Consider the following 27,093-nt stretch of genomic DNA (forward strand, 5'->3'; position numbering starts at 1 on the left):
CTTAAATATTTTTAAGAGCCTAAATTAAAAAAAAAAAAAAAAAGTCTCACAATGTTCCCAGAGCTTCATAAGACCTTTAGTTTCATTCTTTCCCTTCTTTAAAGACTGCAAGTTAGTAAGATGCTCCCTAAGAAATCTATGGAAATTGCCAATAGCGGCAGTAGGTTTTGTGCTTCCAAATGTCTGTAATGCACGCACAGAGCTCTAAAATATCTACTGACAGAAATGAGTGTTATTCAATGATTCATTTAATTTCTATTCAATAATTGCAAGCAAATGTTCCAGGGGGTCATTTGGGCATGACAGGAGGGTGTAATTCCCCCTCCCTTGAGCTTCATAAATACGTATTGTTTGATCAAATGTATAGTAATACACTAATAAAAAAGTGAAAATCTTATGTCGGCGGAGAATCTACTCCCCCCCCGAATAAAATATAAAAGACTCCTTTTAGCAAGAAACCTACAGAGTTACGATAGCACATTGCTAGAGAGCTTACATTTGGTTTCAAGAGTCAAAGGTTTGATCTCAAGCCATATGAGTTCCTGGGCGACATTGAGAGAGAGAGAGAGGGGCAGAGAGAGAGAGATTCAAGTATGGAGACAGAGAGGGATGATTTATATACACAGATTTAGAATTGGGGAAAAATGATCGGACACCATTCGTATTACGACGAAAATTATGATTTTGTGAAACAGAAGAAGGGAAGGTTTCGAACTGCGAGGATCACATTAGGCAGTTGTCGAATTAAGGTGGAGAACTCTTTTTAGAGCATCAGATGATTACGAAGGCAGAGAAAGATCTTGAGAACTGTGGAATTAAGAATTTAAAAAATCTGAAACTTCCGAGACGGGGTTCGAACCACGATCCTTGTAGTTATCGAACCATGACTATCCATTCTACTATGGAGAACTCTATGTTCTCCTTACATACGTCTTCTTTATCTACGTTGAAAGCTAACTTAATGGGATATTCCAAAAGTTGACTCGGTTGATGCGCCGTTGAGATAGGACGTAAACCTCTTGTAACTTAGTTACAATGTATCGTGGCGAATATAAATCATTGATCACATAATGGCGACTGCTTTGAAACAAATGCAGAGTATGAGAATTAAATCAGTCAGATCTGTGGTTAAGTGTGGAGAAGAAATAAACTTGTGAATCAAAGGTTTAAGAACAACTCAAGTTATTAATATAAACTTTGCAGAAGATTATTCACTTATATCATCATAAAAGAAATACGAAAGACGTTCTGAAACGAAGAAATACAACTTTGCAAGCGGAGGCAAAGAAACCTCAAGTAACGAGACTAAAGATGAATCATTTACCGCGTAGTGATCGTGGATCAGTGGTCAAGGCGCTGGATCAGTAATCTGGAGGTTCATGTCGTACCTTCAAGACACACCTCTGCAACTACCCACATTTTAAACAAAAGCTTTCCACTAAAGTTTCATGTAGAAAGTATTCTACTGTAAGTTTTAAGGAAAATAACTAATAAAAATAACTGAATATCACTCAACAGTAAGGCATATAATAAACTAATTTTTAGGATATACAGAAGTAATTATAAAAGCTTTGCTACAAAAATACTTACACAGACCATAATTCAGTGAGCTCTGAAATACAAAGTAACAAAAAGCCTATAAGATTCAGTCTACAGAGCAATTGTTACTTAAAAAATGGACATACACTATTTCGAGAATCGAGACAAGACGAGAAATGTTTACGATACTTTTCCTCTCGTCTCGATTCTCATCTCCAAAGTGAGACGAAAATTTGAGTTAGCCTTGTCCCGTCTCGAATGTAAAATGTTAATTCTCATTTTTTCGTTTGTTTTAGAAACAAGATGAAAAATTCCTCTTTTTGTGGGCAACATTAAACAAAACCAGAATATTCTTGCCAAATGTCACGTTTCTGTTGTAATAGTATGACCTGAGCGATAATTAGCTCCTAGCTTTTAATCTTCTACGAGATAATACTTATTATTATTGTTAGTTTATTATTATTATTACTATTATTATTCATGAAGATTTGATAGTTCAAGTAATGAAACACCCGAGTATTCAAATATCTGAATATAATAAAACGTGTGTCATCGTCGATCAATCGCCATAAAAAATCCTAAAGTAAAATAAATGCCCGACGTGGATTCGGATCACGAACCTCCAGATTACTGATCTAGAGCCTTAAACACTGAACCACGATCACTACGCGGTAAATGATTCGTCTTTAGTCTCGTTACTTGAGGTTTATTTGCCTCCGCTTGCAAAGTTGTATTTCTTCGTTTCAGAACGTCTTTCGTATTTCTTTTATGATGATATAAGTGAATAATCTTCGGCAAAGTTTATATTAATAACTTGAGTTGCTCTTAAACCTTTGGTTCACAAGTTTATTTCTTCTCCACACTTAACCACAGATCTGACTGATTTAATTCTCATACTCTGCATTTGTTTCAAAGCAGTCGCCATTATGTGATCAATGATTTATATTCGCCACGATACATTGTAACTAAGTTACAAGAGGTTTACGTCCTATCTCAACGGCGCATCCACCGAGTCAACTTTTGGAATATCCATTAAGTTAGCTTTCAACGTAGCTAAAGAAGACGTATGTAACGAGTACATAGAGTTCTCCATAGTAGAATGGATAGTCATGGTTCGATAACTACAAGGATCGTGGTTCGAACCCCGTCTCGGAAGTTTCAGATTTTTTAAATTCTTAATTCCACAGTTCTCAAGATCTTTCTCTGCCTTCGTAATCATCTGATGCTCTAAAAAGAGTTCTCCACCTTAATTCGACAACTGCCTAATGTGATCCTCGCAGTTCGAAACCTTCCCTTCTTCTGTTTCACAAAATCATAATTTTCGTCATAATACGAATGCTGTCCGATCATTTTTCAGCAATTCTAAATCTGTGTATATAAATCATCCCTCTCTGTCTCCATACTTGTATCTCTCTCTCTCTCTCTCCCCCTCTCTCTCTCTCAATGTCGCCCAGGAACTCATATGGCTTGAGATCAAACCTTTGACTCTTGAAACCAAATGTAAGCTCTCTAGCAATGTGCTATCGCAACTCTATACGTTTTTTTTGCTAAAATCAGTGTCTTTTAGATTTTATTCGGGGAGGGGGGAGGAGATTCTCCGCCGACATAAGATTTTCACTTTTTTATTAGTGTATTACTATACATTTGATCAAACAATACGTATTTATGAAGCTCAAGGGAGGGGGAATTACACCCTCCTGTCATGGCCAAATGACCCCCTGGAACATTTGCTTGCAATTACTGAATAGAAATTAAATGAATCATTGAATAACACTCATTTCTGTCAGTAGATATTTTAGAGCTCTGTGCGTGCATTACAGACATTTGGAAGCACAAATCCTACTGCCGTTATTGGGAATTTCCATAGATTTCTTAGGGAGCATCTTACTAGCTTGCAGTCTTTAAAGAAGGGAAAGAATGAAACTAAAGGTCTTTATGAAACTCTGGGAACATTGTGAGACCTTTTTTTTTTTTTTTTTTTTAATTTAGGCTCTTAAAAATATTTAAGAACAGACGAATGGAAAAGGCTGTTTTAAAGCTATAACGTTGTAAACTTTATTCCTGTTTCTTTTTCAGCTGAATGGAAAGAGTGTACTACGTCACACTCACTGCTTTAGACAAGGAGAGGTGGAAGAGCTGTATTGAATACTAGAAGCAACTAATCGATTGAGACATGTATTTCTGGATGCATAAGAAAACTGGGCAAGAGTTCGTTATTAATTTGGACTTAGAATTTGTGTAACAATTTCTATGCCGCGAACTGTACCAACTAACACTGTCTGTAATATACTAACTGCATGTAGCGTGGGATTTAGGCAGGTCGTCGTAACCCTAATATGTTCTTAAATCTACCCTCAAATTAGTAAACTAAAATCCTTCTTCAGAACTACACTTCGATTACCATTCCTCCCATACGAATCCTCAAACTTCACCAATATTTCCACCTTAGTAACTGTGTTTACAATAAAAACGAAAGTCCTTCTGAACTTGGAAAATTCTCGTGCATACATATACATAGTGCAAATCTAACGAAAAATGTGTGTAAGTAGTAATACAAAGCGATATATATATATTTAAAGATAGTGAGTATGATAGTAAGCAAATGACAGAATACGTAACATAGTCACCGTGATAAGAGTGACGAGATTTTGATCTCTTAACCCCCGAAATGGGTGAAGTTTATTGATGAATATTTTTATAAACCGAATATGTGTTGATTATGATTAACGTATATACATCCTCATGTGAGGATATAAGAAATGCAAATAGTGAAACGTGTGGACACCAGAAAGGATGCTTCGACAATATGCATATTATTATAGCTACTCTGAAAGTACGAGAAAGGACTCGTTTTAATTACTTTCAAAATGCTCATAAATGAGATACTCATTACTAACCCTCATTTTAAGATTTTTTTTTCTTTCCATTCATCATTTTGTATATTAAACTTATTCACGAATCTATCATTTTTACCAAAAGTTAAATAAAATATATTTTGTTCTTTCTTTTAAGCTGTCTATTAATATATATATATATATATATATATATATATATATATATATATATATATATATATATATATATACTAGTACATTACTAGTATTCAACTTCATGTATAAGTTGATACGTTAATATGTACACTTATTGCATGTTTATAAAATTCTGTGTTTTAATTTGTCAGTAAATGTAATAATTGTTCACCAAATTGAAGTTAGATGGTTTCTCTTAAAACTATTATCACCCATGTCAATACACTGTCCCGTATGTATGTGAGTGTGTGTGAATGAATGAATGGTAACTTTAGTTTTAAGTGGTAGTATTTAATATTGATTTACTGTGATACTGTTCATAATAAGTGTGTAATAGAATATTATATGTATTAGTGTACGACGGAGGTCATGATAGATAACCAATTATAAAGTAGTTTAAATCGGCTCTGGGAGGAAGGCCAAAATAACAGCAGTCTTCTCAGAAATATCAAATTTCTATTTGTGAAAAATATACACTTTGATTTTTTTTCCCTGGCTGATTCAGATGTGTGTTTGATCTCCTTTATAGAAGTTCAAATACTGGATACAGATTATTCAACATTTCGAAACAATAGACAAACAATTAAATTAAAACTTCTCGTCACCTGGGCTGGGTTAGGGCAACTCCCACTCGTGAAGTTGCCTGGATCCAGGTCGGATTAGTATGAGGGAACATGTGTCTTTTCGGGATCACTTCAGAATTGATCCTCCAGTAATAACCTTCGAGTATGAACCACCTTTTTATCGATACGGAAGAGATGTATTCCGAATAAAAAGAACTACAGTTGGTAAAATACCTAATTCGTTTTGTTTAATTTAAAAACTTTCGTTATTTTTCTGACACACTGTGTATTTATCAGAATTTGGAAAGATCTCAATTATAAAAATAGAAATTCCACTTACTCGGCGAAATGGCCTGTTGTTTCTTTTCTGATTCTGTGCTTCGAGAAGATCGGCTGCACTAGCTGGTGGTGAAGAAGCACGCATTGTTCGCGCCACTTCCATTGTGTCTTCCTGCATATGTCCCAGTCCAGCTTTTTCTCGATATGCAGCTGGAAAGACCAGCTCAATTAACAAAATATTTAACATAATTTAACATACTTTTTTTTTTAACTTTAAGTAATTCTCGTCAAAACGATTATATATATATATATATTTGAAACACTTCTTAGTATGCGTATTAATCTCAAACTATGATATGGTTGCGCAAGCGATTGAGTAACTAATGTTTTGTGGCTTACAATTTGACAACTCTCCTTTCCACAAGTAAGGACCAACATAAGTTAGCCGCGCATTTCCTTAAAAAGACAGAGTTAAAAATAAGAGAATAAAAGAAAAGAAAGAGACGAAAACCAAATTCAAAGCCAGACTACAAATTATAATTTATTATAAATAAAAATACTAAGGAGTTACTTATCGAGCATACGGAGTGCATTATGATACGACCGAGGAACATTAACAGGTGAGTAATTTGCTGTATAAAATATATTTGTGTCTGAGCGCACTGAATAAAATATAGCAGAGCATTTTATAGAGCATTACCGGTTCAACGATCAAGAAAATGGAAAATTTATATACTGTTTGCAACCATCTACTTATGAGTTCCCTTCACACATTAATATACGCCATAAACATTGCCTTCCTGAAGTGGTTCGATAACCATGAAGAGTTTTAGTTTTGGCACTTACATGTAACAAGAACTGTGAAGTCATAACACAAACTTAATTAATTTATAACACTTTTCCTCTTCACGATTATTAGCACTCTTCTGAACTCTCGGAATTACGCCAGAAATTGGCGATAAAGCACACAAACTGCTGTCTCTTAAAAGTAAGTATATAACTATAACGGTTTAAAAATTAAATTCCATGATGCAAATACAATCTAAAACAAGGTAAGTAATATATACTTTTAGCAAACTTCTCTTGAAATGAAACGATACTTTTACTTTTATATCCCACGGTTATGCTCTGTAGGCTAAAGAAGACGAATGATTAATATATGTGAATGATTATGAAAATATTTTAATGAAATAAGAATTTGGGAGGAAACTGTAGAACCCTGAGAAAACTCATGGACACGATGTTGTCCACCATAAACTCACATGGCCTAGGACCGAACTAGGGTCCTTTTACACCAAAGCTGAGCACTCTATCACTTAGCCATCATGCTCCCATTAAAGTACTCTTCTTCAAAAACATGAAAACAGAAAAGCCAAACATTTCGTTGAGTTTATTATTGAGCATTTCTCATGGGTGGCAAATCGATGTAAACAAAAACAGAGCAAATAAGATGAATCAATACAGCAAGAGCAAGCCACTAAATTAATTCCAAAAGAGAGGAACAGTCCCAACGTTTCTAATCTCACTGACGCTCCACTTCAAAACCAACCTTAATGCTTTACAAACACACTATTTACCTTCTTAAAAAAGCTTAAGCGCTTTGCCAAATAGTCAAATGGTTAGAATGTTCACCTTCTTATGATTTCGTGTTAAGGCCCGGTTTTATTAGTCTACAGAGCATAACCTAAATATAAAATCAAATAAACAGGAAATATTGTGTGCCTATTTGATTTATTTTATTCAAGTACAATCTCCAGCCAAACGTATATCTTTGATATTCAACGTTCCTGCCCTGTAGACAAGTAGTGACTATGTACTCTGTGAACTCCCGAGTCACAAGCAACATAGATGAACTTGCCAGTACTACTCACTTGTCTAATCGGGAATGCCATTTTTTCTCCAATTTTCTTTATTTGCTTCTTTGTTTATATATACTGAGTATTATTTGTTCAAAAATCTAATCATACAGGGTGTTGAAATAATAGCGACCAAGGAAATAGCTTTCTTGTAAGGGACCTCAAAACATATGTAATAAACATATTGCGGAAAATGATCCGTCCAAAGTTATAAGATAGCAAAAATGACGGGAAATAAACTATAAAGCTACATAACTCGAGAACTACGAGACCTATCATAATCGAGAGAATGAGTTACTTAGGAATTAATATGCACTCTAAATATCCAAGTTTCAGAATGCTACGGTAACAGAACAACACATTGTATGACAGAAGTTTGGGGTACAAGGAGACACTTTTAATATTAATTAAGCATAAATGCAATACTCATGTAGATGTCATTTAAAGGTTATTTCATTTCTGTTAGCAATTGAAAACAACTGGCACTGCATTTCCTTTCATTTCCCTTTCATGTAACAGCCAACGTTATTTTCAGGATTTATAAAAGCGCACACACAACATATTTTACCTTTTTTTATTATTATTATTACAATACCGGTATTATGTAATGAAATGTTGATATGAAAATATAGTTGGGTAACGTTAACTAAGATGTATTTACTAACTTATTCCTGTTTATAAATAAAAATTGCTCAAATACTTCATATTTTTCATGGCATATTCCACGTCAAATCACCCTGAAAGAATCCGAAATGTCACCCACCGATTCAGATTTTAATGAAACTTCGTGTACTTATTAACACTACTAAGGTATGAAGACCTGTAAAAATTTTTCTTCCGAAATCCTAATAGTTTGTGAGAAATACGAGACCAAAGTTTCAGAATTTCAGGCATCCCGGTCGTTCTCGAGGTCATCTAATATTTCGTAGAGCTTAATACAAAAATTCATATCTCAGTATCTAAGCACTGTATCACTTGGAAATTTCTACCCGAAGTTTATATAAGTCTGTAGAGCTACTTGGGAGAAAAAAAAAAAAAAAAAAAAAAAAAAAATCAAGATTGCTGTACATTAAGGATGAAAAATGCACCCTTGCACTTCAAAATAGTTATTTTTTTGTGTAAATTTCTAATTTTACATAATGCGCATTATCGCTGTGAGGCGGACCAATTACCTTGTCGCTTTTTTTTTTTTTTTTTTTTTTTTTTTTTTTTTTTTTTTTAATTGAACCTTAAGGTATGTTTTAAGAGACTGTAAAATAAAATTAGTGTTTTTTTGAATGCTTCGGTTAGTAATTCTCGTTTAACTCCAAGGCCAACGCACCAGCTTTTCGTGCCATCTGTAAAGTGTTATTGCCATTGATGCAAGCAAGGTATTGGCACATCATTGCTCGATTCACTCACACAGGTCTCAAGTAATTACTAAGTATACGTGTTGTTTGTGTTGAAGTGTGTGGGGGTTCAGAGAAGCGGGATAACCAGGTTAGAAACATTCACTTTCGAAATTTTATAATTAAAAACAAAAAAAAAAAAATCTGTTTGCCGAACTATTAATATAATCAAAGTGAATTTAATGTTAAAATTGAATTAATTTCCCAAATCTACAGTCCATTATCTTTCAAATAACGTAGAAATGGAGGCTATACGAGAGTCCGAGGGGGCAGTACCGGATTATTTTTCGATTGGGAAGACGTACTTTTATAAACGTAATTTACAAATAGGAACAACAGGACCAATACAAAGTACAGAACAAAACTCAATTTCGTACTTCTTTTTATCAACATTTACGACAGTTACATTTTAGTCTTCAAAACGAAATAAAAATAATGATTGAATTTTCCACTACATTAAGTTGAAAAGTTGTAACCAAAGAAATATGGAAAACTCCTTATGCATGCAATCAATTTCTTACCTCAGCATATGCCAATCACAGTGATTGGATTTCACTGTTTGAGACTGAAGGAACTTGCTACTTCGTTTAAGCAAAATGCAGCCTGTATTGTTCCTCCACAAACTGAACCTCCTTATCTGAGAAATAATATACTCTTCCAGTACCTTTAGTAAAGTGGGCGCACACAGAACAAATAATATTGGATATCGGAACATGGCACACGTCGTCTTTTCCTGCAGAAGGCCAGTAAAAGGACGGAGCCGGTCCAAAAGGGTGCATAAACTTGACTTCAACATCATTTTCCTCTTCATCTGTACCTAATGCTAACCCAGAAAACCAATGGTTATCGTAAATACATGCAAAATACGAATTAGTGATGATGTCCGCGATGTTCATTCGAGAAGATGACCTCTCTTCAGTAAAATGAAAAATGGAACTGAAATCTGGATCAGCACTGATTCGCTTTGTGCCAATCGAGGTTTGGCTTAGAGAAGAGAACTGATGATTGATCATGTTCCAGGAATTGTTTTTGCACCAGAAAAGCGATTTTGTAGTTTTTTGCGCGTATCTATGAGAGATTTTTTTTTTCAGCAAGCTGAAATTTATATGTTCAATGCGAGATCTACAGAAGGTAAAAACTTTTTCTGGCGTATTTAAAAAATCAGAACATTTTTGAAGGCTTTCTTTAGTACGCAGACGTTTAACTGTCCCACCAATACCATCGCATGGGGATTTACCATGGCTTGTAGCAAAAAATGACCATGATGCACTTAAGGAGAAATCCTCATAATGCTAACAGAAGTTCATGAACTTTTTACAATTCTTGTACTGCGCAGCGCATCCATCACTAAAGTAATTTACATTTTTGACATATGGAAATTGCTCTTTCAGGAAAGAAGTTATTTGTTTCTGAGTCTCATAAACAAATGCGGCATCGTGTTCCAAGTCATCTGATATCACACACAAACTTGAAACAGTCAGGTCAGCAGATCCAGGAAGACGTGTATATAGTACTGCTGGGTGTAGGGTACAGGAATCAGTAGACCAATGATACCCTTGAACTTCGTCTTGAATTATGTAGGAATAATTCTCACTGAAGTCCATCAGAACGACGGCTGTCTCTGGCTCAAGATTTTTCTTTCTGTCCTTTAAGAAATGTGACTATGCTTTGGAAATAAACGAATGTGGCACAAGCTTTTCAAGCTTTCGTATCAAAATTGTCACATACTCGTCCAGTGTGACAGTACTTTTCACCATCCTGTTCTGTCCTTTGATATCAACTGGTAATATGTTACTTCCTCCCCAGGATCAAAATCCTTGAATTTTGCAATCAGAAACTGCCTCAATTTTTCACTGGAGGGACACTCGGAATAATGCCTCATCATGCAATCTCGACTGTACACAGAACAAACCAGATGACGGATCAAGTCTTGAAATGTCTCTTCTATATGACATGCATGCAGTAGGAGAATAACGTTTTGATGTATTGTACACACGCACACGGAATGTGTCCCAGCAGAACCTGCTAATACACACCACTTAGGACGTAGCGTGCAAAATTTAGAAAATCCAATTTTAACGTTGGGATGTTGATGTTTAAATGAGGAGTATAATTCTTTTAAATTCCCAAGTAATAATCGCTTCTCCATGTGTACATTTTTTGAAATACTCCCTGTTTTTCCAGGTAGAATTCTGGAATATTCATCATCAACGCAGAAATTCTTTACTATTTGAATTGTATCTTCACTCAGCTGTTTTCCCTTTCTCAATTCAGGAATAGCTAAAATTCCTTTATTCTTCAGAACTTTCCTTGCTTGCCGGACGGCATATTCACTTACATTAAATTAATCGACAATCTGTTTCCTGCTCTAAGATGAGGGCACTAAAGTTAACAGTTACACTTTCTCTCTTCTAGTGATTTTACCTTGGAGTTTGGCCTTTATTAAATCTAGAAGTTTATCCATATCATGAGCCTTTTGTTTCATATCTTTTGAAATTTTACAAGAATTTTGTTTAGAGACAAGCTCTTTTTCCACAACTTTGCTTATTTTGCTTTTCAGAGCAGACTTACTGAGTCAAGCTTTCTTTTAGCATATGCAGGCTTGTTGTGTGACGGAATGGCATGGAATTTTAGAGGTGACTCCCCTAATATTGTAAGTGAAACATTAAGATGCTCTACAGTTTCGTTTTTGCGACAGATTCTTCTAAAACAGATACATCGTGTTCACTAAATCCGCCCACGTCTTTGCATTCAAAGAAAATCCCAAGTTTTTTTCTGCAATTACCGCATATCTTTTGTCCAGGAATAGCCTTAACAGAGTCAGTGTTTTTATTAATTTCATTAGCAAAATCAACACTTACTTTTCGCAAAGCCTTAGTGATTGTTTTTTTGTGGCAATTAAATGGATCAAAACAACTTGTCTGATAATGTTCATATTTCTTCAAGTGATATGTTTTATGATGTTCACAAACACTAGTTAATAAATCAGAACTGATTCCACTCCTTTGGGATAACAATTCTTTCTCGGATGCACTGATAATACAATGCAATTTGACCACCCGTGTATAGCTGTTTTTGTATAGCCGTGTATAGCATTCACTTGTAGTATCCTTTCCTACACTGCACTGTTCTAATTCACTTCGCGACATCGTTGTAGGCCAAATTATTACTTGACAGGATGAACAACACTATCTTGCAGCAACCCCAATAAGTATTCAGTCTTAAGCAATCAACACGACATAAACATCTGCACAGAAACACAGCTGAAACCGAAATGAACAATTTAATGTACGGCAACAATGCAGAATCAGGCAAGATTAGACATGTTTCTACTCGCATTGCTCAGACAAGATTTTTCACGTCAGCTTGGTAGTTCAAGACACAACTTGCATGTTCGCGTTAACTAAACGATTTTCAATCCGTAACTAGTCCTGCATTAGATTTGATAGTTTATTATGCATCGTGTACATTCACAGCTAAAAGTTCTGAGGTGAGGAAATGAAATTTACTCCCCTCCCACAGTTGCAAATTCGGTCAATCTCACTTCGTCTCAAATACTGAAAGCTACACAATAACTCTAAAAATAACAGTGAGTTTAGAACTGCAGATGGAGAAAGTATTTTATTCGGTTGCTCATGATACGAACATTTGTCCTTGTGTATAGGATGTCTCAAAAGTCTCCTGACATAGGGTAACTCGGTTATTATCAGAGTTACAACAAAATGTAAGAGGGAAAATCGTCTCCAAATATGATGTTTTCAATCTAAAGTGAAGGATTTTTTTAAAATCGAACTAGCCGTTTGGGCTATACACTCTTTGTGTACCCGATGTTAAATGAAAACGCAACATTGCCATTTACTTGGACTCACAACATAAGTGAATGAAGTTACTGTGTTTTACGCTAACGTGTCTTTGGCCAGCCCCCATTTAAAACATGACCCCTATTCACCATAATTTTACAAAATTGATCCACCTCCCCCAGCCCCTCTATTAATAGCAACGTTGCATTTTCGTTTAACGTTGGGTGCATAAAGAGTGCACAGCCCAAACGGCTAGTCCGATTTAAAAAAAAGAAAAAAAAATCCTTCACTTTAGACTGAAAACATCATATTTGGAAACTTTTTCCTCTTACATTTTGTTGTGACTATGATAATAACAGCTACCCTATGTCAGGGAACTTTTGAGACACCCTGTATATTTAACAACTACGAACGTAAGATCTTTGACACTATAGATGCATATATCAACAAATATATTAAATAAATGTATAATCTTCAAGTCATACAAAACTTTGCATTATGACTAAAAGCTTGTACGGTTAGGTTGTTTGGTTGGCAGGACTTTTATCTGGCACTGGCTTCCTCTTGACTGTTATATAACCTTCATTTCTACTTTACTTGAAAGATAATGGACTGTAGATTTGGAAAATTAATTCAATTTTAACATTAAATTCACTTTGATTATATTAATAGTTCGGCAAACAGAAAAAAAAAACTATAAAATTTCGAGAGTTAATGTTTCTAGCCTGGTTATCCCGCTTCTCTGAACCCCCACACATTTCAACACAAACAACACGTATACTTAGTAATTACTTGAGACCTGTGTGAGTGAATCGAGCAATAATGTGCCAATACCTTGCTTGCATCAATGGCAATAACACTTTACAGATGACACAAAAAGTTGGCGCGTTGGTCTTGAAGAGTTAAACGAGAATTACTAACCGAAGCATTCAAAAAAACATTAATTTTATTTTACAGTCTCTTAGAACATACCTTAAGGTTCAATTTAAAAAAAAAAAAAAAAAAGAGCGACAAGGTAATTAGTCCGCCTCACAGCGATAATGCGCATTATGTAAAATTAGAAATTTACACAAAAATAACTATTTTGAAGTGCAAGGGTGCATTTTTCACCCTTAATGTACAGCAATCTTGATGTTTTATTATTATTATTATTATTATTATTATTATTATTATTATTATTATTATTATTATTATTATTATTATTATTATTATTAGCTCTACAGACTTACATATACCTCGGGTAGAAATCTCCAAGTGACACATTACTTAGGTACTGAGATATGAATTTTTGTATTAAGCTCTACGAAATATTAGATGACCTCGAGAACGACAGGGATGCCTGAAATTCTGAAACTTTGGTCTCGTATTTCTCACAGACTATTAGGATTTCGGAAGAAAAATTTTACAGGTCTTCATACCTTAGTAGTGTTAACAAGTACACGAAGTTTCACTAAAATCTGAATTGATGGGTGACGTGGCCTGGGTGATTTGACGTGGAATGAGCCTCATTGAAAATGCTTATAATATGTAATTGTTTGGTAAGTGAGAACGACTTGACTCTAGGTGGTCATTAGAAGGTACAAATGTATGATAAACATAAAATATTATCATTCAACTGGAAGAGAACTGCAGTCAGGTCTCTCAAATTTGACAACTGTTGTATTACCACTGAATTACCGCAATAATAAATTCTCCCGGTAGCACTTCACGGCCTTGTGTGTAAATTGAATAACTATAAAATTATTTTTTGCACGTTTACACCACAACAAATCCTGTCTACAATGCCGCAAGAATAGTTTGCTATCTAGAAAATAGTTCCTAGAGCTGTTACGCTAATGGAAGTTCATTGGCTATCAAACCCAACAAAGTGACCAAATTAGTAGTAGTTCAACAATGAAAGACAACCCGATATGTAGAAGACTATGATTTCGTTTTTAACGGTTTACGTATGTTGCACGAACTTCTAAGGCGATAATGTCAAGTGTCATATTACAGATGATATAAGTGAAGGAAGTTCGTGGATTAACTAGCTCGTCCCGAGTTCTTGCATGTAGCATTCCCTAGAAAATAGGACACCTATTGGAAAACCTAAAAAAGCATCGCTGAAGCTATTGTCGATGGTCATATTCTTCATTATTCCAGCTATCTCACTTAATAAATAAACTATGAATGAAAACATGTTTAGTAAATAATAGTAATAATAATGTGTGATACAAATCTGCATCTACCAACCTACAAACATTTAATGTCATTTCTATAATCATTAAAAAGAACTACTGTCGAAACTGAGTCAATGTTAAACTTCTTAGTCTTGAATAATTTTGTAAGTATTTCTAACGTTCTTGGTCGATTCTCCTAAATAATTCTTCTTCGTTTCGCTCATTCATTATTAAGTTGAAGCTATTTCCCAGCGATGTTTGGTTTCCGCACATGAACTTCATTAAGAGCTTTCAGGTAATTCATAGAATGAAATCGACTCAACATTTTACATGAAAATTCACTTCACGTTATTTAACTAGATTAACATTACACCAGCAACTACTTGTACATTAAATTAGCTTCTTTTCACGCAGAACAGTGCACATGAAACACTGTTCCGAAACACAACAAAATCTAATAGCTGGTTAAGGATAAATCGAGTCCCTGTCTTCCGCGTATTAGTCTTTTGTCACTGACCAAGGAATTTCTCAAGCAAATCTCAAATAACCAGATGATTAATTATTTTAAGGAAACAACCAACTACTTTAAAGAGATTTGAAATTAAATATTTTTTGATGTTTTAAAAGACGGAATAGAAACCGGCAGACGCCACGAGAACGGGAGATCAAAGTTACAGTACCCTCCAATCCAGCATCATTTTTTTTTTTTCTCTTATTCCACCATCTGCAGATAATCAAATACAAAATAGTAATTTAAAACTTGATTGTTTTCGTCCCTTCCTGAAGATATGCAACATGATTTGGAAAACTGATCTAAGTGATAAAGCAATTGTCGTTAAATAAAATCCATTCTCCGCCAGTTGAACAATAAGATTTTTCCTTTTACTTTTCTTTCTTTTTTTTTTTTTTTCATACATTTGTACCTTCTAACAAGCAGCTAGGTAACAATTGTTTGCTCTTATCAAACAATCATAAGCATTTCCAAAAAGAAGTGGTTGTTGAAAGATATGAAGTACTTTCGTAATTTTTACTTGTAATCGGGAATAAATTAATAAATACGTCCTTAGAAACGTTTTCAAACTATATTTTAATATCAAAATTTGATTACATATTTCAAAAAAAGAAAAAGAAAAATAAAGAAAAAAAGGAGATAAAATATTGTGTGTGGTTGTATAACTCCTAAAAATAATATTTGCTGTTACACAAAAGGAAAAGGTAGTACCAGTTGCTTTCGATTACTAACAGAGAAATGAAATGATCTTTAAATGACATGTACATGAATATTGCCCTTTAAGCTTAATTAGTACTTTAAATAATCTCCTTGTATTCTAAACTTCTTTATACTACTCGTTATGCCGTTACCACATGATTCTGAAACATGAATATTTAGAATAGATAGTAATTCCTTCACTTAATTACGACAAGTTCCATAATTCTTGAGCTATGTACTTTTAGGTTTATTTTACGTTGTTTCCGACACCTTTTGTAACTTTGGACAGACGCATTCTTCTCATTTCCTTCCCGAAGGCCTCCTACAAAATAGCTATCTCTCAGTTCACTATTATTTCAGCACCTGGTACATGTGCATACATTTATAACAACGCTAATTACAAAATTAATTAATGATTATACTGTGACATCATAATCGTTGTTTACTATTCTCTCTAAGGAAGAAATTCATTTAAACAATTTTAGTATCACTCTGTGTGTTTTATATGTATTAATAACATAAATGTTATATGATATACCAACAGTGACTGTTCCATCACTGATCAAAATAAAAGTACATGTGGAAAAAAGATTGTAAAATGTCTGACAGAACGATATCAACTTTTGTGGACCACTGTCTCACTTAGGAAAGCGAACTCTGAAATACGAATCTTGGCCCAATTTTAAGTTTCAGCTATGCCATTTCCTTGGATATGTTAGCAAGTAAACGAGACAGAACTTTAGCATATATTGATTATTATAGTTTCGAACTATATCTTGGAAGTATTTGTTTCTCGTAGGGATACTTACTTTTTAAATGACGTAATGTATCCATTCCACCTAGAGAGACAAGAATAACTTTCCATAGCAACAAAAGAACTTTCTTCATCGGAAAATGAGGAGCAGATCCACTGCAGAAGCGAGTAACCATTCCCAGAAGTTTGACTGCCAGCAGCTCATCACCTATTGGATTGCCTATAGAGAAAATTTATATACATATTTAGTTCTACACACTGTAGTACTAATTAAACTATATTTGGGCTTTGTTATGGGGCGTTTACACTTAGTCGATTTGCGTTCGATTCAGTTGAATTGACGTCACTTTCAACTTAATCGACCGTGTAAACGGGAATTCAACTTAATCGCTTGTTGATCGAAAGCGACTAATCGACTGGCAACTGAATTAAAAGACGTTCTATTTTCTGTGGTTGAAATAATTGAACACATCCATGATCTGATTCGGCCTAGTTGCTTCAATTTAGTGGCAAATGCAGCGAGTCGATTTAGTCGTGCTACTAAATCGATTTAGTCGTGCGACTAAATCGACCAAGTGTAAACGCCCCTTTACTACTAGACACCAGAGAATAAAGTTCAAAAACTATCGCTCCCACTCTTACTCTAGCTTTCCATAATCAACAAGAAATACATATATATATATATATATATATATATATATATATATATATATATATATATATATATATATATATATATATATATTTCTTAATATACAGAAATCAACTTGACCGAAATATTTTAATATAAATTTCCGTTCGTTAGGCAGTAAGAATTACATTGAACAATTTTATAAAATTTTATCGAAGCTCACACGATATTGTAGGTACTACCTACAGTATTACTTACAGGAATCTATTGCAGCTTATTTCCACGAACGTATACCGCAAACACGAGAATTTTGAAAAGAAACTATTCGCAGTGCTCTCATTAATTTACAAACGTTCCTTTTGAGTACCGAGACTATATGAGACGGGTGCTTCTCCCCCTTAAAGTGGGATCAGAACAACTAAACTCGGGCTTTTGTCTCAATAGAGCTTGAAATTTCGATCACGCGCACAGAATTCCTGTTGCTAATTGAGTCAAACTGAATAAGTACTACAGCATAACGAACAGATATAATAAATGCTAACGGTACCTGAAACCAGTTAGAAGTATTTCTATAGATTAGAATTTTCAAACTGTATATTCGATACAAAATGCCTAAATAACATGGCCAAAATTTAAAATAATATATTGTGCTTATAAATACACAGTAAAACCTGTTGAGTTGGTCACCTAACTTGCCAACTTGCTTTATTTGCCCACTTTTTTAATTTGGCCAGATATTTGAGGAATGATGAAAATGCTATCATTGGCCAATTGGCAAGTTGGCTCTGTAAATTGGCCAATTGGGTAAGCTGGACATTTTCTGCGGAACCGAAAGTGGACAACTTTGACACGCTGCACCATATTTCTTTCAATAATCATTACCTACCTGAATGTGCAGAAGAGCACACCGACTACTACCTACAGGATTTAGTAAACAACAGTAGAAATTTTCTCAGTATATATATATATTAAGAACTAATAATCCAAGAACTCGAATAATTTAAAATAAATTAAATATTATTTTGCTACATTTAGTAAATGAACCTGCAGTCACATGCTGAAACATCCAAGAACGAAAACGCTTAAAGAACTCCAAGAAACACCAAAGCTTCCAATCGGAGCAGAAGCTGAAAACGGGACAGACATAGACTGAAGAAAGAAAGAATCAACACCGACTACGAATGAATAAATACTGGGCAAATGGAAAAGCCCGGAGGAAAATAGTTGAAATAATGTTTCCTCAGATGGCCGAAACGGGAGAGAGGGAGTTATTTCAGTAAGTAAGCAAAATTATATGAATAAAACTTTCAGCCTTAGTTTATAGCTATGCCGCGTTACGCAATTAAACTGAAATCACTACAACAAATCACGGTTGGCAAAAAACATGGTTTTTATTGAAAAAAACAAACCAAAAAAAGTGGTTTTTTTTTTTTTTTTTTTTTTGTTTAAACCAGGTTTTTTGGTTTAAATAATTTACTCTATGTATTTATATTAGATATGGACAGAAATTAGTTTGTTTCGCCTTAGTGTTATTATGCAACAACAAGGTTATGCTGGAAGGGGTCACATAAGCTTAAAGCGGAATCCAAACCGCTTCTCGGCTTCATCCAAGAAAAAAATGTCCCGGTTCAACACGAAACCGGGCCTAATTGGTCACAAATGCGATTGCCGACTCACTCACGAAGGCCTCCTGATAAAAATACGTTGTACTGATCTTTACACAGGCCTAGTTGTTAATATAATTGTCAAGAGTAATTTCAGAAGGACAAAAAGATAAACAGTTACACAAGTAAAAACATTATACAATTATATATAAATCGGGAAACTCCCACCTTAGCCAATGGGAAAATTCTGTTATTACTTTAACCCGGGAACGGTCGAGTATTGATTTGTGACGCGAGCGGTCGACAGGTGAGCGCGGCGCTCACTTACAATATAATCGTTTCTATAGCTGTTTATGACTTTATATGGATTTATTTTGAACACATTTCTATATGTTGACATTTTGTGATGTATTATTATTATTATTAAAATAAAATCGCAAATAAAATTATAATGCGTTTATATAAAACCATTTCTTATTACAAGTTATATCTATTTTTATTATCAGAGTTTTTTATAAAATCAATTTCTGTTATCCCATAAACAATACAATTAGTTGATTATCATTGTCGCATAGAATAACATTTTTACTGTCATTATCTCATAAGGATTACATAAGAAAAAAATATTTACATAATTAGAGCGAGTTTTCAGTATATGCTCTGCATATGTTCATACTATTTATATTTTGAGTTGAAAATTTCTAATGAAATTAAAGATATAAATACCTTACTGTAAACAATCTACTTATGTCTCTTGATACATACAGTAGGGATTTCAATAAGACGCTGTTCTACTCCATGTCTCATCACTGTACTGATGTCACCCATTACACTTCCAGAAGATGCTGACAGTGTGTTTCCCACAGATTGGCACTTGACAGCCAGCATATCGTACCGTTTTCTTCTGTTTTTTCGCAAGCCGTAGCTGAGTCTGCTCCTTCTTGTTGTCCATAATCTCGGAAAAAAATCACTCACGCTGTCGGTCGACAGGTGAGCGTGGTGCTCATAAAATACGCATAGTCACATTTATAAGGCCAAAACTACTCCAACAGAAGAGAATGAAAAGGTTACACTTGACTCTCACACACAAGACACATCAAGAAACAGCTAGACGGCGTCTCAAGTCTGTGACCCCACTAGGGCGGCTTTGAAACGAAAATATAAACCAGGGTGAGCGCTGCGCTCACCTGTCGACCGTTCCCGTGTTAAATGTATTTGTATATAAAATTTTAAGGTCAACGTATCATAATCACTACGCTAAAACTGAGGTATTAAATTACAAATTTGGTATGTAGATATCATTCAATAAAATTAAAACAAAGTCAAATCCAAGCTGATGTTGAAAGCTGCGTTGGCAGTTGATAAATTTTGCCAATTTCTATCAATATATTTAAGCAACCTTGGCTTCTTTATAAAACTACAGGCATTCAGGCAAGTAGAAATATATAATTTGGTTTCGTTTCGTATGTTTAGGCTTAACATCTTTATGAAATACCAAGATTATCACGGAGAAGACTTCCGCTTAAAGAAACACCTCGAATCACTACTTCGTTTACACTTGAAAAATGGGTTGTGGTTCCCCCGCCAAGTGAACTTTGTGGTGGACAAACACCGTGTGCGTGGGTTTTCTCGGGGTTCTCCCGTTTCCTCCCACTTTCTTCATTCCACCATTTCATTCATTTCTCATAATCACCGTCTCCTTTAGTCTAACCGGCATACCCGTGGGACGCAAAATTCAAAGATTTCATTTCATGGGTTGTGGTTCGACCGAGAATTGAACACGGGACCCCTTGATTAAAAGGCAAAAAGTACATAAACGTAATGCAGATGGTTTCATATGTGGAGACGTCAGCATGAAGTTCACACGATTTAAAGCATTTTTCGTTTTTTTTTTACCAGTTTTTTAAACCAGTTTTTTTTTTTTTTTTTTTTTTTTTTTTTTTTTTTTTTTTTTTTTTTTTTTTAACAGCTGGTTTAAACCACAAACCAGCCAACACTGCAACAAATACCAAGACGATTTGGAACTCCCTGAAGACTACACGAGTAATCAACAACAACTGCCATGATTTAGCCACAAATTGTGTCTAACAGTTTCAACAAACAATATATCAAATTTTAAGTTTAAGAATTTACTTAAAAAAATAAATAAATAAATAAATATAATAATAAGAAGCAAACGGAAAAGGAAGTTAGTTTATTGTAAATTTATCACTGATAATTAAAAAAAAAAGTATCAAGGTTTCGAAAATTTGAGACACCGTAATTTCCTAGTTAATGCCACAGAAATTATCTTTTTTTTTTTTTTTTTTTTTTTTCTTCTTAAAATAACCAAATCGAATTCTTTTGCAACACTTTCGTTAAGTATTTTTGACTACTTATGAAAGGTATGATTCATTCACCAATCTATCTTTAATACACCGTCGACCGGGGCAATGCTGAACACATGGGATAAACCTGAACAAAAAGGGAAAAAGCTTTCGTTTTTGCCCTGAGTATAAAATATGCAATAAATCTGTAAATTGAAAATGTACATCAGCTCTGCAGATATACAAGTAATACAGGTCTAACATTGTGTACTTTTAGCTTCACTTTGCCAAAAGAAAATGTTTTGTACATGGCCTATTTTCGCCATTTTTCGTGGGTCAATTTAAGAGGTCTGTACTTTTTGACAAATGAAATTTAGAAATATTTTCCAGGCAGATTATTGTAGGAAATGTATCAGTATCGCTATCTCCAACTATTACTGTAGTGGTGATCCAAGTTGTATTGCCTAAAAATGACCTTATTCAAAGAGAGGCATGGGGCAATACTGAACACCGGGGCAATGCTGAACAATAATAATGTATTCATAGTTAGTTAATTTACTTGCCCCATTTTGTGACTGATAATGACCCATAACAAAACAACGTACAAAGACAATGGTATTTATTGATATTATATATATATATATTTCTGATGAACATGAAAATCGTATGAAATTAAAGTTGAACAGTGTTTATTTGTTAAATACTTAGGAAAGAAATCAATGAAACACTTTGTTGGCCAAGTAATTCAAGTAGTTGATTATTTTTATGATGTCAGATTTGTTCGCAAAAATATGAGTGCTTTATGTTTTACTGGCCAGAACAAGAGGATGTGGAAACTGTTTCCGCTGATGATGTGGTCCTGCCGTTGCCTCAGCCTGTCCTAGACAGAAGGGACACTATTATGCGTTTTTCAGTTCCATTTGAGGGTCTGAATGTACAGTAAATAGATTACTTTTGATATGTAGTCCTATGTTTTTGTGCCAAATCTGATTATTTTGTTTCATTTATGCTTGTGTTAAGCATTGGTACTTTTTAAAAACACAAGTAATATGCTGCTTGTTTCAACTGTGCATATTTTTTTTGATATGGTATAGGTATTGTACACAACGGATCAGCAGCAAAAGTTCATTAATATGTATACTACATTCACAGAAGCAGAATAGGTGTATTTATTTTTATTTGTTTTTCAGTGTTCATTTTCAATGTTTTTCTTGAACGTATAATTTTTGTCACGTTTCATTTTTTTGGAGAATTGTCTTGCTCCTTGGTACATTAAGGTTTCATGCTGAAAGTATTTTGGTTCAGTTACACTATTTTGTTACCCAATTCGCCTAGCAGAACTTCTACTATCTTGCACAACATTTTTCCATGTGACCTGTATGTAAATGGACAAAATCTGCCAGAAGTATGTCATGTTACATATCTACAGAATCAGGTAAAAGAGCACCTCTTTCCGCTGTATCAGCACTGTCCCTCTGACAGACATCTACGTCAAGATAATGGCAATTCAACTGACTGTATCAGCATTGGCCTGAGGTCGGGGCAATGCTGATACAGTAATAATTATTATTACTTCTGTAATATGTTAACACTAATTAATCCCTTTTTGTATTAATGTGAAGATCTAGGAAGGATGTACATAAAATAATTTTCTTTGCAATTCCAGCTGTAATCATTTTGAAATTACCCGTACATATATATTTTCACCCAAAAAGTGTATCAGCATTGTCCCGTTTGACGGTACATTATACAATACACTTCAGTCTATTTTTAAGTTCCTGCACGAATGATATTTTTCATTAAGCAAAATTATTCATTTCTTTAAGGCGCGATTTTTATATTACACTTTATCACAACGAATTAATTAGGTTTATGTCAGATAATTATAATTTGATTTATATTTTCATATACTAATGAAAGGAGGAAAGAATCTATATTTATTTATTTATTTTACACATCAAATCCTCTACAGGTGGGAATTCTAACGCAAAGAGTGAAAAAGTGACTGACTGGACCGCGACTCGACCCCGGGACCTCCGGCAACCGAGCCAATGCGTCCATGCCATCCAGTCCGCTTCCCAGAATTATTCCTATAGATTAGAAATTTGGTGTATTGTTTATTGAAACACGTAGTCCTAGATGAGAGCACCGACCTCGAGGAGAATGAGAGAGTGAGTGGCTGTTCTGGGAAGCCGACTGGGTGGCGTAATGGTTAACGCATTGGCACGGTATGCCGAAAATCCCGGGTCCAGTCAGTAACTTTTTCACTCTTTGCGTTGGTATTTATATAGTTTACCACGACCAAACCAAATGAATGGAAGCACGAAATTATGTTATGCAATAATACGAATGCAAAATTACATGAAATTAAAATCGTTACACAGATAAATCCAACACTTTCTGCATCTCGATGTCAGTAAACTTCTCTTGTACTTTTTCACTTCCTGTAAGAGTTTAGCCTTTTATTATTATTATTATTATTATTATTATTATTATTATTATTATTATTATTATTATTATTATTATTATTATTATTATTATTATTTTATGGGGGTATCAACTGTTACACGGATGCTTTGTTCTTTATAGACGACTACTCGATTGTCTCAAATCGGAATCGAATTTTGGAGTTTGAAATTCTTATTCCACTAGACTATTCCGATTTCGTTTATTTATTTTCATGAAATTAACTTCCGAGTTCGTTCTTCTAAGTTTTATTTTCGTATTATCTTAAAATGCATATTTTAAAGATTATCTTGAACTTTCCTATCTATTCAGGCATCTATTACAATACTCAAATTCTATTTGCATTTTTCAATATAAGCTGCGAGAACCTGATTTTTCATTCAAGATAAGAGACTGAAAATATAATTTCGTGAATGTATTTCACAACTTAGAAGCTATATTCTGTCCCAGGGTGGAAAAAAATCATGATTTTTTTAATAAAAATCATTTTTGTTGATTTTTTTGATTTAAATCGATTTTTTTGATTTAAATCAAATCTTTCTCCTCGTATAATACAAGTCGCGAACTGGAGAAAAAACATTAGGAATTAATATTAAATGACAATTATGACATTTAAGTAAAAGTATTTTGGTTTAATTTTGAATTAATCCTCAATCGTTAACCTATTTCAATCCGAAACAATATTTCTTAAGCATTAAGGAAGAAACGTACAGCAACGTTTATCAACATGACACTTTTCTTTTCACGAAAGTTCCTGATATTTGGCAGGAGTATATTTTAAAAAAATCGAAACTAGCCAGCGGCACGAAATACATATAAAGTACATAAATTTCGCCCAAAATTAACTCTATGGCCTATGGAACCCGGAGATTCAATGCCACGTTCACGGAAACTCTCCACTGACTTCTATCCTTAGCCAACTGGATCCAGTTTATATTTTGTATTCCTATTTCTGCGAGATTCATCTTAATATTGTCATCCCATCTGCGCCTAGATCTTCCTAATGGTCGTTTTCCGATTGGTCTTCCAGCTAAGAATTTGAAAGTGTTCCTATTTTCTTCCATCCTGACTACATGACCTGCCCATCTGAGTCTCCTAGACTTGGTGACTCTAGCAATGTTTGGTAAACCGTATAAATTATGTAGTTCCTCGTTATGAAGTTTCCCCCTTTCCCGCTCCTCTTGGGTCTGAATATTCGTCTCAGGATCTTGTTCTCAAATAATTTCAGTCTACGTTCTTCCCTCATAGTAAGCGACCATGTTTCGCAACCATACAGAAGCAGGGTGTCTAGCAGTCAAGGAATTTTATTGTGTGTCAGGGAAAAATCTTTCCCAGGCTGTGAGGGGTGAAGGAATGCCACTAAAATAGTCATAAATTACAGGTAAATGAATTGGTTCGTTTACGTTTGTAGAATATTGTATAAGCATATAAACAATGGTGAAAACTTACAGTTCACTTTAAATATAGTTGTTGGCGCGGTGGCTCACTGGTAGAGCGTTCACCTCCGATGCTTGGGTTCCCTGGTTCGATCCCAGCTCGCGCCGTGTGGACTTTGTGGAGGACAAACACCGTGGCCGTGGGTTTTCTCGGGGTTCTCCCGTTTCCTCCCATTTTCTTCATTTCATTCATTACTCATCATCACCGTCTCCTTTAGCCTAACCGGCATAACCGTGGGACGTAAAACTGAAAGATTTCATTTTCATGATTTAAATATAAGTTACTTTTCATGAGTTACTAAGAAAAAAAGAATGACAGTCAGGGAAAATTATAATTTTGTCAGGGAAAGTCAGGGAATTTGATTATGCTTACTTGCTAGACACCCTGAGAACAACAGGCATATATATTTTAATCTTCAAATTCCTGGACAGAATTCGTGACGACAAGAGATTTTGAACTGAATAATAACACGAATTCCCTGCTTTTAGTCGACATTTAATTTCTTCGTAAATATCGTTTTCGTCTGTTAATATTGATCCTAGATATTTGAAAGAATCCACTTTATCAAAAGTATTATTCGATATTTTAACGCATCCAAAATTTGCCGTATTACGATCCCGAGGAACTTCTATGTATTTAGTACATAAATTTCGCCTAAAGTTTTATTATTAATATTATTTTTTTGTTTCGGAAAGGGGATCGGACCCCTCTAAATACACCCCTATTATCTGGAAACAAACAAATAGACGTGAACATAAAAGAATTTTTGTCTTAAATGTCGATGATGATTTCTCCGTTGGAATAGTTAACGATTTAAAAACCCTATGTTACGAACAGAAGAAAGCAGGATTCTCCCGTTATCCGTTCAAAACGGGATTTTTCCTAATCATCCTCTGCATGATACTAGTTTTCATGCTGTGCTGTACATACATTTGAGTCTCATTGTATTATGATTATTATCTTCCATAATCGAAATAACAGAACAGAAACGGGATTTTACTTATTTTCACTTTAAATTAATTTATTTCGGAATTTGATTTAAATCAACGATTTTTATTAAAAAAATCAAGTGATTTAAATCTTGATTAAAATCGTGATTTAAATCAGACTGATTTAAATCAATCCACCCTGTTCTGTCCACTTAGTTATTTATGCATGTATAAAGCGCATCCTGGTGTTAATAGAGAAAAGAGGCAACATGTTATAACTTAGCACAACGTAGGTTCCAGAAATTATTTTCTTAAACGTTAGTCGTGTTTGTTGCTACGTAGACCAAGACGAAATAATTCGGGATGATCTCCGAATAAAACAATGCGATACATTGTATTCTCGTCTAATGACATCGACAACTGACTATTAAATTGTTTCGTTTCTAACAGGGACCACAGTTTTCTGGACTAATATTTTGGAAATGCGTAATTAGTTAACTCCTTTTAAGCATCATGCACAAGATCAAGGGACTATATAATATTTTGCCCTTTAAGATAATGTGAAACTGGGGACCCTCGAGACGAAGAAAAATACTATGAAATACTAACGAAATAATTCGTGGAATGACTAAATGAAACACGAAACAAAAATCCACAGAATAACCCTGCATATGAGGCTACGTCCACCTAGAACTTCTGAGAAATATGGGAAATTATATGATCCACTACTAACCAACCTACTGTAGACTGCATTGAGATTCGTTTTCAAGTCACAAGATCCAGAGATTCAATAATGACAGAGACACGAATGTATGTGCTGTGCAAAAAAGCAGCAGTTTCGCTGAAGCAAAGAAAGAAAAAAAAAAAAAAACGTGATGAAACCAATAAAACGAATTTAAAAATTATATTTTCACTAAAACAAACGATTCATGAAACCTACTCATTTTCTCACTGTTCTAAGTAAAACCATTTTGAGATAACATCTGTAACTTATATATATATTTTTGGATTAGCCAAAAAGGAACCAGTTGTAGTGCATTTTTTGTTACCAGTGCATTTTCTAAGGAAAAAAAATGTTATGGTGTGAAGTTTTCGACTGCCGAAAAGTATGATGATAAATTATCTTCGTCCGTTTGAAATTGT

General features: G+C 34.3%; 1 protein-coding gene across 3 annotated transcripts in view; it reads right to left on the minus strand.

The window, feature by feature from the left end:
* Strip (striatin interacting protein) overlaps positions 1–27,093 on the minus strand; it is a 239,683-nt gene that overhangs the window by 143,867 nt on the left and 68,723 nt on the right. For all 3 annotated transcript variants that reach the window (XM_081762663.1, XM_081762661.1, XM_081762662.1), the window contains exons 6-7: positions 16,633–16,797; positions 5,472–5,620 (exon numbers count right to left, since the gene is read on the minus strand). In XM_081762663.1, the coding sequence (XP_081618789.1) occupies positions 5,472–5,620; positions 16,633–16,797 (314 nt within the window). The remainder of the gene's footprint in view (positions 1–5,471; positions 5,621–16,632; positions 16,798–27,093) is intronic.

This window comes from Thermobia domestica, chromosome 6 (assembly GCF_964235325.1).
Source record: "Thermobia domestica chromosome 6, izTheDome1.hap1.1, whole genome shotgun sequence".
Lineage (NCBI taxonomy): Eukaryota > Metazoa > Arthropoda > Insecta > Zygentoma > Lepismatidae > Thermobia > Thermobia domestica.